Source organism: Colias eurytheme, chromosome 31 (assembly GCF_061535395.1).
Source record: "Colias eurytheme isolate Ceu_HAF_F1 chromosome 31, ilColEury1 Martin Lab GWU primary, whole genome shotgun sequence".
NCBI classification, from domain to species: domain Eukaryota; kingdom Metazoa; phylum Arthropoda; class Insecta; order Lepidoptera; family Pieridae; genus Colias; species Colias eurytheme.
In genome coordinates, this window is record NC_143010.1 from 1543 (window position 1) to 16772 (window position 15230).

The window sequence follows — 15230 nt, forward strand, 5'->3', positions numbered from 1 at the left end:
AAGTATGGTCTGGTACGGACGCTCAAAGAGTCGGCCCAAATGGGCGCACCATAGAGGGCCATGGAGCGAATGACGCCGGTGTATAGACGACGACACGCACCCCCAGCCCCTCTTAGATTCGGGAGCAGACTTCCAAGTGCCCCGGCCACCCCAACAAGACGGGGGGCGAGGCGACGAAAGTGCTCCACAAATGTCCACCGGCTGTCCAGCACGATGCCCAGGTAGCGCAAAGTGGAACCGACGCCGATGGACGTGCCACCCACCTGGATAGCTGAACCAGCAGCCTGCGCCCTTCGACGGCCGCGAAACAAAATTGCCTCTGACTTGTTCAGAGCGACCTCTAAGCCAAGTCGTCTGATTCGGCGCACAACATCCGCCACACCAGCGGTCGCAATGAGGGCTGCCTCCCTGTACGAGGCCCCGCGTGCAGTTACCAGGGTGTCATCCGCGTAGCAAAGCACGCTGACACCCGGTAGATAAGTGGCACGCAGGACCCAGTCGTAGCCGATGTTCCACAGAAGGGGCCCAAGAACCGAGCCCTGTGGAACACCGCACGTCACTTCCTTTTCTTGCCACCCACGACGCGCGGGGTACGCCACAGCCCTCTCCGATAAGTAGGACTGCAACAAGCGCACCATATACCCGGGCACGTTGTGGTAGTGGAGCGCTTCGATCACGCAACTCCACGGCAGAGTGTTGAATGCGTTGGCGATGTCAAGGGACACCGCCAAAAGAACTCCGCCTTCATTATCTGCATGATCAGCGAGGTTTCGCAATTCAGCAATCGCATCGATAGTGGACCTTCCCCGGCGAAATCCAAATTGGTTCTCGCTTAGGTCCGGCCCCACTCCCTCCAGATGGTCGATGAGGCGAGCTGCGAAGACGCGCTCAAAGAGCTTGCTCACCTCATCGAGCAGCACGATCGGCCTATAAGCCGAGGGCGAGTCGCGCGGGCGTCCCTCCTTCTGCAACAGGACCAAGTTCCCGGTCTTCCACCTACGGGGAAATTGGCCCTGTTGGAGGCATTTTGTGAACAGCTGTTCCACCCTGGGTCCAAGAGATTCTAGCGCCAGCACCCAGGCCCGCCCGGGAACACCGTCAGGGCCGGGGGCGGCATTCTTCGCCTTAAGGCGCTCTACTGCCACAGCGAGCTCGTTGCGAGTGACTGGAGGGACATTTTCGTTGTTGAGCTCCTCCTGCGCAGTCATCGTGGGTGCCATCGGTGGGGGAGAATGTCTTCCCCGACTTGGAAACAAGGACGTCACCACTTGCTCCAGAAATCGTGGCTCGAGACTTTGAGACAAGGGCGGGGCCCAAGGGCGAAGCTTTTGCCTCACCCTCTTATACGGCCGACCCCAAGGTTCGCGGTTCAAACTCTCGAGCATCTCCTCCCATGCACGGGTCTTAGCGCTGCTGATGGCGTGCTGCAGAGACACAATGCAGTCCCTATAGACGGCGTATAACCGCGCTTCCTCCTGTTCGTCACGCCGCCTACGGCGCCTGTGCCTGGTGTACGCCCGCCTCGCAGCCACGCATGAAGCACGCAGCTGGGCAACATCGGCGGACCACCAGTACATTTGGCGCCTACGTGGAACCGACCGCACCCTCCGCATGCTCGCGTCGCACACCTGAGACATAGCTTCGGCAAGCCAAGTGGCCTCCTCCTCTACGTTTTCGCCGTCATTCTGCTGCGACGGGAGCCAAGCCTGCACTAAGGCAGCCTCAATGAGGAGCTCCCTATCGAGGCTACCAAGTGCCCAGCGCGGACGACAATCGCCAGGGGGGAATTGACTGGGAGCCGTCGAGGGCGTGGAGACGCTAAACCGGATATAACGGTGATCCGAGAGCGTCTCCACGTCCAAAAGAACCCTCCAGTCTTGTATACGACGAGCGAGAGGGGGGCTCGCAAACGTGACATCTACAATGGATCCACCCCTCTGCCGAACACACGTTAATTCTGCTCCACGGTTAACAACCGACAGTCCCGACGCAACTGCCCATTCAGCGAGTGTCGAGCCACGTATATCACTTGCCACGCAGCCCCAAGACACCGACTTGGCGTTCAGGTCCCCGGCCAGAAGCACAGATTGAGGTTGTGCGAAGTCTAGCAGATCCCTCAGCTCAACCAAGAACTGCTCGAAATCGGCGAGGCAGCGGTTCGGCGAGAAGTACGCCCCCACAACGGTGAAGCCATTGACAACCGCCGAGACGCATCCCCGTCGCCTTATGATTTGCTCAAGCTGTGTGTCGCCTTGAGCAACCAGCGCCACCAAGCCATCCAGATCGCCCACCCAGTTATCCCAGGGGGGCAGATTGTATGGCTCAGACACTACCGCCACGTCAATCTCCCACTCTGCCAGACTCTGATGTAAAAGGTCCTGGGCCCTGGCACAGTGGTTGATGTTGGCCTGTAGGAAACGCAGTGGGGCCATTACTGCGTTTCCATGGCTGCCTCCGTTTGCGGTACCTCATCAGGCACCGGAGCAGAGCGTGATGGCGTTGGAGCGCCATCTTGCTTCCGCATTCCACCTCTTTTAGGCTTCGGGGCCTTACAGGCTGCGCTTCCAAGCCGATGCTCTGCCGGTAGCTTTGCCTCCGTGCATAGGGCACAGCGAGCGGAGGCGGCATCGCATCCACCAGCTTTATGGCCTGTTTCACTGCAGCGGAAGCAAGTGGCACTCCTGTCCGTCGGCGAGGAGCACGTGGCGCTGACATGGCCCACCTCCAGGCAGCGGTAACAGCGCAGGGGCTTCTGCTCGGTGAGAGAGACTTTCGCCGAAGCCCACCCAACCATTACGCGCCCCGCCTGCGCCAGCTTCTTCGCCGCAGTCACCGGGCAACTAACCCAGGCTGATACAGCACCTCGGGGGCCCGTGCGCAGGCCACCACACTTCACATGCTCCGCGGTACACTCCCCTGCGCGCGATACCGCAGCCGCAATGTCCTCGACTGTGGCCGAGTCATCCAGGCCAGTGATTCGCAGGTCTGCGCACTTGACCGGCCTGGACACCTTAACGTTATCCTCACCGAGGACCTCCCGCAATTTGGCGGCAAGGGAGTCCGCTTCCTTGGTGCTGGTAGCACCGGGGATCTCTAGTATCCTGGCACCAGTGACAGCGCGCTTAAAACGCATTGCACTGATGCCAATTTCGGCGAGGTCTATTCCACGCCGCGCCTCCGTTAAAACACCGGCGTAGGTTACGCCACGCTCCTTCGCACTCGGCTGCAGGGTAAGGACGACAGCCGAGGAATTCGGAGCGTGGAGCTTTCGCGACTTCTTCTTGTGGGACTTAGCCGCAGGCTTCTTCCCTTTCCCCTTATTTTCTTTTCCTCGCTTTCCGACCACAGTCCACTCTCCGACCTTTGACGGCTGCTGCGGGAGGCCGGATGACGTGGCCAGCGTATCTTTTCTGGGGGGCTTTGAACCCGCCGGATCAGGCTGCACGGGGACCCTTTCCTTCCCCTTCGCCAATTTCTTTTTCCTCTTCTTCGAGGTTGCCTCGATCTCCAAAGCTGGGACCGCCGTCTGCTTCGCGGTTTTCTTAATTGCGGGCCCAGACACCGATCTACCGGGTTGCGATGAAGCCGCAACACCTGCATATGTCCTCACCTTTGATGGAGGGGGCGGTGCGAGGTCATCAGCCATCGCTTGTTCAGCCGCCTTTGCCGCTTTCCTGCTATCTGCCGCCAGTGGAGGTCTTATGCGCTTTTCCGGCAGCAGACGCTCCTCTAGAGCCTCAAATCTCGCGTTAATCATTGCTCCGACCTGGCGCAAGATATCCGAATCTTGGGGCTGAGCAGGCAGCGACGAGCCCTGAGAGGCCTTCACCTCTTGGAGTTCCCTTTTCAGGGAGTCGAGCTCCGCCTGTAGGCGGGAATTGGCTGCCTGCAGCAATCTCGTCTCCTCAGAGACAGTGTGTTTCTCTAATAGAGCTACTGACTGCTCAATGTCATCGTGGGCCAATTTCAAGGCCTTTTTGAAAGTGCCCTTGAGATTTGATGACTTGGTCATCACCTTCACGATTGCAGCCAGGTCATCGGCAATGCGGCGACTGAGAGCCTCCGACGTGTTTGTCTTTGCTGGAATGGGAGGGAGAGGAGCGCTAGCTTGCGCCACTTCAATGCGCTCGGCGCACTCAGCAACCTCCTTCTCGGCCTGCGCCTCCAACTCCCTCTTACGCAACCTCGTCATATCGAATGTGGCCTCGCGCCGAGTGGCGCTTGAACCCGATGGGCGGCCCTTCCCTCTTTTTGAGGTGGTCTTAATAAATGGGGATGTAAAAACCCCTGTGCCATCCTCTGTGTCGGAACCAGAACAGCTGGTGTCCAGCGTCCGCTTCCGCCACAGCCTGTCTTTTCCATCCGTTTCTATGATGCTGTTGACAGAGCTGGAGCTTGAACGCAGCACAGCCCTGCCCCGCCTTGTCTCGACACGCGCCGGAGACATACTTCCGTCAGTGTCTTCGAGGTCATAGAAGTTTTCAGTGTCCATAATTGTGTGTTTGCTAAAGTCGTCGTTGATCGGTTCAGAGTTAAAGGACATTTTTGTTCCCACGAGTATGGGGGATATAAAACGTCCATCCGGGCGGTGCCCCCTGCACCCGGATAACCCTTTTACACCATGGAGGTCGGGCGGTATCCATGGGTGTACACAGCTAAAAGCTCACGCTCTCCCGAGCCAAACTGTCCAGGAAGGACAGGAAATCCACGCCGCTGGACTACAACGCGGATTTGAGGGTTTTTGATGAGGTGTCCTTCCTCTCAGGCCAGCCGATTAAGGCAAGCCTCCTGGTCCGTCGTAGCTGCTAGACGTGACAACAACACTACGACGGATAACAGGTTGCCCGACGGGAGGCCGAAGCCTCTAACCAGGCGACAGAAAAGCCTGCCGCCCAGCCCGCCGCGCCGCGATTGATACAACCGCCATCCATCGCTGCAAAGCAGCCCGTCGTCCAGTAGGACTAAATCGTCCGCAACCACTGGTCGCCATACCTCGCCGCAAAAGCAGCACTGTTCGAAAACAAACCCAGCAATTTCTCTGCAAAGCAGAGATTGCAACGAGGACGTGGTAGCCCTCGAGTTCCTCCACGCTGATTTTGGTCCGCGCCGGCAAGACCACCGGTACCCCCCATATCTGGGAGGCCTTCCCCTATCCGCCACCTGAGGACGCGCCCGATGGGAGACCAGAAACTCCACACGGGAACCTAACCTAACCTAACCTAACCTAACCTAACCTAACCTAACCTTAACCTAACCTAACCTAACCTAGTTTAATAGTTAGGTTACTTTTGGTGAGGTGTCTATTATAGTTCGGTTAGTGTACGTGAGGTTGCTGAAAAAGTTAGGTTACTATTGGTGAGGTTTCTATAGAAGTTAGGTTTGTGTAGGTGAGGTTGCTGAAAAAGTTAGGTTAGTGTAGGTTAGGTTTCTATAATAGTTAGGTTAGTTTTGGTTAGGTTTCTACAAAAGTTAGGTTAGTTTAGGTGAGGTTTCTGCATGGTTAGGTTAGTTTGGGTTAGGTTTCTATGAAAGTTAGGTTAGTTTAAGTTAAGTTAATGTCAAAGTTAGGTTAGTTTAGGTTAGGTTAATGTCAAAGTTAGGTTAGTGTAGGTTAGGTTAATGTCAAAGTTAGGTTAGTTTAGGTTAGGTTAATGTCAAAGTTAGGTTAGTTTAGGTGAGGTTTCTGCATGGTTAGGTTAGTTTAAGTTAGGTTAATGTCAAAGTTAGGTTAGTGTAGGTTTGGTTAATGTCAAAGTTAGGTTAGTTTAGGTTAGGTTAATGTCAAAGTTAGGTCAGTTTAGGTTAGGTTAATGTCAAAGTTAGGTTAGGTTTCTGGCTAGGGTAGGTTTCTCTATAACAACTTAAAAAAAAAAAAAAAAAAAAAAAAAACAGTAACTTAAAATATTTCTGTAGCCCTTTGTAGTAGTCCAAATTCAAAAATTTTCAAATATTATTTATCAGTTATCATTTTTTTATTAAAAAAAAAATTAAAAAAAAATTGGTATAAAATTGTGCAAACCGAGTTGATATGCCTAAGAGATGTGGACTGGGAGGGTGGGTGGGCGCTGCGTTTCGTTTTTCGCCGATTTCTCCTAAACCGCTGGGCGGATTTTTGCAAATTTGGTATCAAATGAAAAGAATTTTCGGGCCGCATCCCTGGACACCAAATTGAATGGGGTGCATAGCCCAGTTCAATAGATATGAGAGGTGGCTCCCAACGTGATTTTCCTCATTTTCTCCTAAACAAGTAAGCAAATCCTCATGAAATTATTATCAAACGATAGATCTCGCTATTGCGCATCCGTAGACACCAAAATCAATAATATTCATTAACTAGTTAATTAATTATAAGAGGGAGAGATTTAGCGCTTTTGGAAGTGATTTTCCCCTACTCCTCCTCAGCGGGTTGATAAATTTTCACAATATTAATTTTAAATAAAAGTTCTTATTGATGCGCATCTATACATACCAAATTTAATGAAATTGAACATACGGTTAATAAAATATACGAGATAAGATTTTAACGCTAATCCGCACTATAAAACTCGGTTGAACAATAATTTTTATGTAGTTATTTTGTTATTTACTTTTATTTTTATTTAAGACACCTTGTCTAACACCGTCTTTGAAGTATTTAGGGTAAAAACAACAAAAACTTCACGTACACAAGTAAAATAAAATAAAATTATGCTGTTTTAAAATTGTTATATTATGTAGTTAAATGTATTATATTTTAATATAGAAATGTAAAAAAAATAAGTTGTAACTACCTTTTATAACTACTATCCTCCCTAAGCAGTAATTTACAAGAATAAAGAATAATAATAATTACTTTTTACATATTAATGTCTTAAGTGAGTCTAAAAGATAAAAAAATACACTACAAATCCACACAATACATCTAAATATGGTATATAAATTATAATATCATCTGATGTCGATAATTCGCAGATAAACTAAAAAATAATAATTAGCATGCCCACCCGGGCTCGAACCCCGGACCTTTTGGGTGGACTTTAATCACAGAGTGCTGCTGCGTTTATTAAAGTTTTTCATCCGTCGCATAGATGGCCTTGTTTCCAAATATAAACATTTTCATTATATCTATCGATAATCATAATAATACGCATAAATAGATAAAAATTTATTTAATGTAGAATTTATTTTAATCATCATTTCTATAGTACTGTCCTAAAAATGGCTTAATGGAGTGTTCACGACAGATCGTTCGATATAATTAATATTACTTGACTAAGGTGATAATAGATGGCGGTAATTTATTTATAGTATTTCTGTATCGCACTATAATTGTTTTTTCTCGAGTCCATATATAGAAGGGTCAGTGTAGCACCGAATCTAAAATAGGGTTGGTTCTTAGATTGATGGTTCGTTTGGTTGTTTGATTCTTTCTCTATGGTCTCTCCTGGATCCGTCTCACTGTTACGTCTTGCTCTTAGCTCGAGCAGCTAAGAACAATTCGTCCTGTGAAGACGTCTAAATTCTATAATTTATAGGTTGTGAATTTTAAATTTTAACTCATCCAAGGTGTTGCATTGGCAACCCTAGGTGTGAGGAATTTGAGGGGAGAGAGTTGGTGTGGGGAATTTAGACAATTTGACATTTCTTGAACTGAAAATAAAAGAAGTTGTTGAAAGAAGTTGTTTGAAGATGTTCCCCGATATGCGATCGCAGATTTTTATTACAAAACTAGCGGTCCGCCCCGGCTTCGCCCGTGGTACATATTTACGTTTTCTCTACATAAAAACCATCCTCGTACTTCAAGGAATATAATAAAAAAAGAATTATCGAAATCGGTTCAGCCGTTCTCGAGTTATGCGCTTACCAACACATTTTGCGATTCATTTTTATATATAAGACTAGCGGTCCGCCCCGGCTTCGCCCATGGTACATATTTACGTTTTCTCTACGTAAAAACCATCCTCGTACTTCAAGGAATATAATAAAAAAAGAATTATCGAAATCGGTTCAGCCGTTCTCGAGTTATGCGCTTACCAACACATTTTGCGATTCATTTTTATATATAAGAAGACTAGCGGTCCGTCCCGGCTTCGCCCGTGGTACATGTTTACGTTTTCTCTACATAAAGACCATCCTCGTACTTCAAGGAATATAATAAAAAAAGAATTATCGAAATCGGTTCAGCCGTTCTCGAGTTATGCGCTTACCAACACATTTTGCGATTCATTTTTATATCACTACATCACTACATCACTACATAAGTATAAAACAAAGTCGCTTTCACTGTCCCTATGTCCCTATGTCCCTTTGTACGCTTAAATCTTTGAAACTACGCAATGGATTTTGATGCGGTTTTTTTTAATAGATAGTGATTCAAGAGGAAGGTTTATATCACTACATAGTATAAAACAAAGTCGCATTCTCTGTCCCTATTTCCCTATGTCCCTATGTCCCTATGTCCCTTTGTACGCTTAAATCTTTGAAACTACGCAACGGATTTTGATGCGGTTTTTTTCAATAGATAGAGTGATTCAAGAGGAAGGTTTATATGTATAATAACATCCATTAAATAGTGGAGAAGTACTGTTATTTTTGAGGTTTCTAATGTGATGTCGTAAATAATTACATTTTATCCGCTTACATTGCAAACGCAGGCTGAACCCTACGAGTTTTATCAAAATAATGTACTAAGTATTGTACACATTGAAAAGGTCTACAGAAAAGTCCGCGATGGCATATGTCTATCTCTTATGGATAACCCACAATAACTTTTTTTTGTCATTTACTTTTTACGACAAATAATGGCTAATTTTCGAAGCGATTTTAACCAATACAGCATTAATCCTTAACCAATTAAATACCTTGAATACATTGTTCATTTAATATAGATCTATATGGCCCTTTACACCGTATGATTTAAGTGAATATTTTTGAAGATATTACAGATTTAAAAATTGCGGGGCGTACCGTTTGCGGCGGTACCGGCCGGCCGAGCCACTATGTTTTTATATACAACGTTAAAAGTTTTTCTGTAGTGTATTTTTAGTATCAGCATTGCACCCGTGCGAAGCCGGGGCGGGTCGCTAGTGTATAATAACATCCATTAAATAGTGGAGAAGTACTGTTATTTTTGAGGTTTCTAATGTGATGTCGTAAAAAATTACATTTTTTCCGCTTACATTGCAAACGCAGGCTGAACCCTTCGAGTTTTATCAAAATAATGTACTAAGTATTATACACATTAAAAAGGTCTACAGAAAAGTCCGCGATGGTATATATGTCTATCTCTTATGGATAACCCACAATAACTTTTTTTTGTCCTTTACTTTTTACGACAAATAATGGCTAATTTTCGAAGCGATTTTAACCAATACAGCATTAATCCATAACCAATTAAATACGTTGAATACATTGTTCATTTAATTTAGATCTATATGGCCCTTTACACCATATGATTTAAGTGAATATTTTCGAAGATATTACAGATTTAAAAATTGCGGGACGTACCGTTATTTTGCGGCGGTACCGGCCGGCCGCCCGGCTATATATTTTATACCCGTGCGAAGCCGGAGCGGGCCGCTATGTTTTTATATACAACGTTCACAGTTTTTCTGTAGTTTATTTAGTATCAGCATTCAGCATTGCACCCGTGCGAAGCCGGGGCGGGTCGCTAGTATAAGATAAAATAAAGAAATTTGTAACGTTTCAATGACCGGAAGGAAGTTAGCGCGGAAAGTTTTTTTTTTTAATTATAAATATCTCAAAAAATTGCTCCTTAAATACTCCATCAGAATCGGTAATTGCTCCACTTCTATAATTATAAGTTTATTTATAATTGATTAAAAAAAAATCCAAATACTGAAAACTTGATTTCCCTATAGAATGAAAAACACCGTCTTTGAAGTATTTAGGGTAAAAACAACAAAAACTTCACGTACACAAATAAAATAAAATAAAATTATGCTGTTTTAAAATTGTTATTATATTATGTAGTTAAATGTATAATTGTATTATAATATAGAAATGTTAAAAAAAATAAGTTGTAACTTCCTTTTATAACTACTATCCTCCGAAAGCAGTAATTTACAAGAATAAAGAATAATAATAATTAAAAAATGTCATTGCATAATTAGACTAGAGTAGATAATTTTTGAAACAATCAAAAAATCGCAGTCGGATGAAACCCATTAGAAAAGGAGGGGAATATGATAAAAATGTAGGAAAAATAAATTACGGTCAATCCGAGTTCGGGAAGCGGGAGCGGGGAGCTTTTAAGAGAAAAAAATGGTTTCTCTCGATTTCCGACAAAACTACAAGTCCTATAGAAAAAAGTTCAATGGCAAAGTTGTAGGTAATTAAAAGTTCTACAACTTTTGTATTCACAATTTTTTCACATAACCTCAAAATTTAGGTGAAAAATTCAAAAAACCAAGTTTTTGGTCTTTTATTTTTATCTACTTCAAAATTTATTTTTTTTCTACGAAATTTGGTGGAAACTTACTATATTATGTCCCAAATACACTGTAATTTATTTGATTGAAAATATTTATTTTTTCGCCTTATTTTGAATTAATATCAAAAAAACAACCTAATTTTCAATCGAAAAGTCACCCGTCAAAATATCAGCTTTTTTCAAAAACTTGGGGTGCCTTTTATTCATTGAAATCTCTACTTTCATAATATGAAAGTAGAGATTTCAATGAATCTGAATTTACACCATATTATGGTGTAAAAAAAATAAACATCACTATAGTAAATGTTCTCAGAAAATGCATACAAACAGTGTGATAATGAGCTTTTACTAAATCAGGCACACTTCTCAAACTCTATATCTTCTCTTGTATCGGCTTTTCGGTAATATTTCAAAAGAAAAATAATTATCTGTTCTAAGTTTAATATTTTACAGCATATTCAAAAGCAAAATGATGTCGATAAAAACATTTCAGGTATTTCGAGAAGTGTGCCTGATTTAGTAATTTAAGCTAATTTTCAGACTGTTTGTATGCATTTCCTGAGAACATTTACTATAGTGGTGTTTATTTTTTTTACACCATATGAAAGTAAAGATTTCAATGAATAAAAGGCACCCCAAGTTTTTGAAAAAAGCTGATATTTTGACGGGTGACTTTTCGATTGAAAATTAGGTTGTTTTTTTGGTATTAATTCAAAATAAGGCGAAAAAATAAATATTTTCAATCAAATAAATTACTTAAAACAAACTAATTTTCAATCGAAAACTCACCCGTCAAACTTGTATAATGTATTGTGTCCGTAGGACTTGTAGTGTTGTCGGAAATCGAGAGAGAGACCATTTTTTTCTCTTAAAAGCTCCTTCCCTCCCACTTCCCGAACTCGGATTGACCGTAATTTATTTCTCCTTACATTTTTATCATATTTTCCTCCTTTTCTAATGGGTTTCATTCTACTGCGATTTTTTTTTGTTTCAAAAATTATCGGCTCTGGTGTACCGGCTATAATCAGATTCTAGGACATGAACGCTCTTAAGAATAACTTATCAAATGAAACAATGTGTATCGTATATCTGTATGTATATTTTATTATTGCACGCCTCATAAGCGAAGCGTTGAGGTGGGTACTACTGTCACTTCGCGCAAAACATCTGATTTTTCAAACTTAAAATGTCTTTATGTATCATACATTGCACTTGTAAGATAATACATACACACACATATTAAGAAAAAACACTATTTTTAACGTTCATGATATTTTTGATGTCATTTTTGTTATTTAAACTAGTTAAAAAACAGTTTAAAAAAGTTCTGTCTTGGACGTCCGTGTGTCTGTATGTGCGGATCCTTTTTCTTGTTAACACGATAGCGACCAAAATACTTTACTAATCGAGTCTTTTTTTTTCTGTTACGCTTGAGTATGCTCAGGAATAGAACCCTTTCATTTTTCAGGGTCTGATTCGATGTGGTTTAATTGTTATTAAATAAACAAAAATAATAATTAATAAATATTTATTAAAAAAAAATTATGAGGCGTGCACTTTTGGATTTTCCAAATTATTCAAGTGAAATTATATTCTAGCCCGTATCCAGCTGAGGTATGACGTCACACGCGCGTAGCCCGCGGGCAGGCCGGACTGGCAACCTCGCTCCGCCACGAACGATGTCACACCGATCTGGAAAAATAGACATTGAGAAATGTGGCAACAACTAATTTGTGCTGCCCATTGACTGATTTATGATACATTATGTTATGAAAACTGATCTTTGTATAAATATTCTGGGTTTCTGCTCCGGACAGATGAACAAAATTGTATAATGCGTTCAGGTGGTACGTACCAGGTAGCGCACGCCGCTGAAGGTGAAGTCGAGCGAGCCGCCCGAGTCCCCGCTGCAGGGCCCGACGCCGCCGCGCCCGCTCGTGCACAGGTTGGAGTTCAGCACCGAGCTGGGCCCGTACACGTCGATGCACTCGAAGTTGGCGATCACCAGCAGGTTCACGTGCCGGAGAGCCTCGTTGTTGTTGCTGGCTGTTGATGAAAAAAACATTAAAAATTATCTGTCTGAGTAAACGGTATAAGAAGCATGTCTTGTTGCCTAGGTAGTCGAAGTAAAGCGCGGGAATGAGATGTTTTACAGTTGTAAAAAAGTATGCCTTAGTTACTTATAGTAACTCTATGTAAAGTATTTGCATTTACAGAGATAAAACATTTGATATCTAGTTTTATAGCATTGAAATGCTTCATAAATGATAAGCCTTTAAAGAATATTTAAAAAGTTCTATCAAGCGGCGGGATTTGAAACCGCGATTGAATTGACTCTACATTTTTAAAAATATCGCAACAAAGACATTTCTATTGTTTAAAAATGTTGAAATAAATAAATGAAAATAATAAAATAAAATAATAATACTTACAGTCACTGGTCCTTCCGAAGCCGACGGCGCGGGCCGTCTCTCCCTGGTATGTGAAGTGTTCCAGCAGTCCTGAAGGCAGCGCGATCGCACGGATGTTGTCTGAAATAAAAAAAGCAATGATAAAAAAATAATGATGAGGAATTTTATACATATTTATATTTCTGAAATAAAACTTCTTTAGGCGCGTTGAGACTAAATTTCAAGGTCGCATCATGGCAATACCGTCACGTCATGGACTAAAGCGACGTTAAGGGTATCTTTAAATATCCGGAGCGTGTGCCGGACCTTAAAGGGTATCTTTAAGGTCCGGCACACGCTCTATTTTATAGAAATATGTTACGTTTTGATATAATTTCAAATTATAATATTGATATTCACATAAGTGAAACATCGTATCAATATTACCTTTTCAATGTAAATTGATACTTACTTATAATCATTAAAAAAAGGAAACGTAAACCTCTATTTGTAAAGTAAACTTTGAAACAATTACAGAAATCGTGTACAACAAGTCTATCCTTACAAACAGAAATGAAAAGAACAAATACGAGAGTAGCAAATTAGTTACCATTTTAACCAAATATCAACTTACTGTTTAACGAGACGCTGTTAATACTAATGATAGCGACGTCATTGTTCAAGTTGTTCATGTTATAACTGCCGTGGACCTGCACGTTGGAGGTGGTGACCCTGGTGCCGCCGGAGAACAGACGGTTGGTGCCAAGCGCGACCACCATGGAGCGGCCCTGGAAGTTCCTCGTGCGCCAGCAGTGCGCCGCCGTGATCAGACGCGAGTTGGAGAGGAGGGACGCGCCGCAGATTGATGTTTGGCCAGTTGTCAGGGTTATTATGAGAGCGGCCTGCAAGTGAATGTTTGTTTAGGAAATCACATTCGGATATACATACCTATTACCTATGTTTTTGCAATGTGCTTATGATTTTTGTTACAGTGTTCACAGTCGTATTTTTTTTTTTTCTCTTTTGTTTCATCTGCAATCAGCGGTTTTCGCTATAAGCGGATGTGTTGTCAGGCAAATTTTGGCATGTAGAGCGAGCCCTCCAGTGAGGACAACTGCTCTTCAAGTAATAAAGCTAGATTACATCTTTTCTTTTAAGACGTTTGTGGTAGGACCTTTTTATCAGTTGGCTTGCTAGTTTGTTAGGATGTTTCTCTAGTCTGGCAACATAAGATTTTGTATGCGTGTTAATTTCATCTTTTATAGAGCATATGTTAGTGTGGCTTTGAATTTCAGCATTAGTAGTAAACCAGAGGCATTACTGAATGAAGTCGTATGAAGACGATATTGTGCAACTGGCATTCTTAAATTATTTTTTTATTTATTTCATTGTAAAGTGAGTGAAAAAATCAGCGCTAGATAATATATTGCATAATTAATAATTTACTAGGCCATTAATCTGCTTTCAAATTATTTTTTTTTGTTACATGTTACATTATACAAGCAGTGTAATTTTTAATAATTGGTGATTTACAATACATTATCAAAATATTTCTTATCCTACATGGATAGACTGACCGGTTGGCTTGGTTGGTAGTGGGTAGTTTTTATTTAAAATTATATACGTATGTATGTTTATCAGCCATTTTGTTTCCATAACACAAGCGAAAGCCTAGTATGGGATCAGATCGTGCCGTGTGTGAAAATTGTCCCGAAATATTTGTTTATATTATTTATTATGGATAAGTATAGTTTACCGTAATTCTTAAATTTTATCTTAATTTTAAATTATTTGTATACGCCTATTACTTAGTAACCTTAGAGGTTTTTTCTATTGTTGTTCTATTAATAAATTAAAAAGATACTAATTACTACTGTACCTGAACTGCTACAACATAATACAATTTAAAATAAACTGAACCAAATCACTTACCAAATGTGGGTGCGCTCCCACGCTTGAAGCGCTGCCCCCCACGATCCTGGCGCCATCGAAGTCGGTCGCGTCCTCAGCCTGCTTGATCCTCACAGCCTCCGGGATGCCCACCCGGGCGTGGTAGTCCACCAGGATCGGCTCGAAGGCCAGCGCCGCGCCACAGCACAGTAGGAGGATGATGGTCTTCATGGTCAGTGATAGTGGGGACTGGAGTTTTTTGCTTTTATACGTATTGCGGCTATCTTAGCGATTAATTCGATAAGAATTGTAGGTATTGTTATGTTTTAAATCTATTGGATACAATAATTAAGGGGAAGAAGTGATTCATTTTCAGGCATCGTTTGAATTTGGAAGATTCCTTCCAAATTCAAAGTTATTGAATTTCGTCTGATTTGTGTTCCATCTCTGATATTAATGGACAATTAATAAAGCCAAAATTGATATATGATAATTTTTTTACAGAATTTTTTTAAATT

At 42.8% G+C, this 15230-nt stretch overlaps 1 protein-coding gene across 1 annotated transcript; it reads right to left on the reverse strand.

Annotated features, from left to right (window-relative positions):
* Positions 1-12019: 12019 nt before the first annotated feature.
* On the reverse strand, positions 12020-14943 carry LOC149895287 (epithelial serine protease-like). Its single transcript, XM_090118751.1, has 5 exons — positions 14755-14943; positions 13457-13724; positions 12865-12963; positions 12288-12478; positions 12020-12124 (listed from the first exon to the last, which is right to left on the reverse strand). The coding sequence occupies exons 1-5, from the start codon at positions 14941-14943 to the stop codon at positions 12020-12022; spliced, it is 852 nt and encodes a 283-aa protein (XP_089974877.1).
* Positions 14944-15230: the final 287 nt, after the last annotated feature.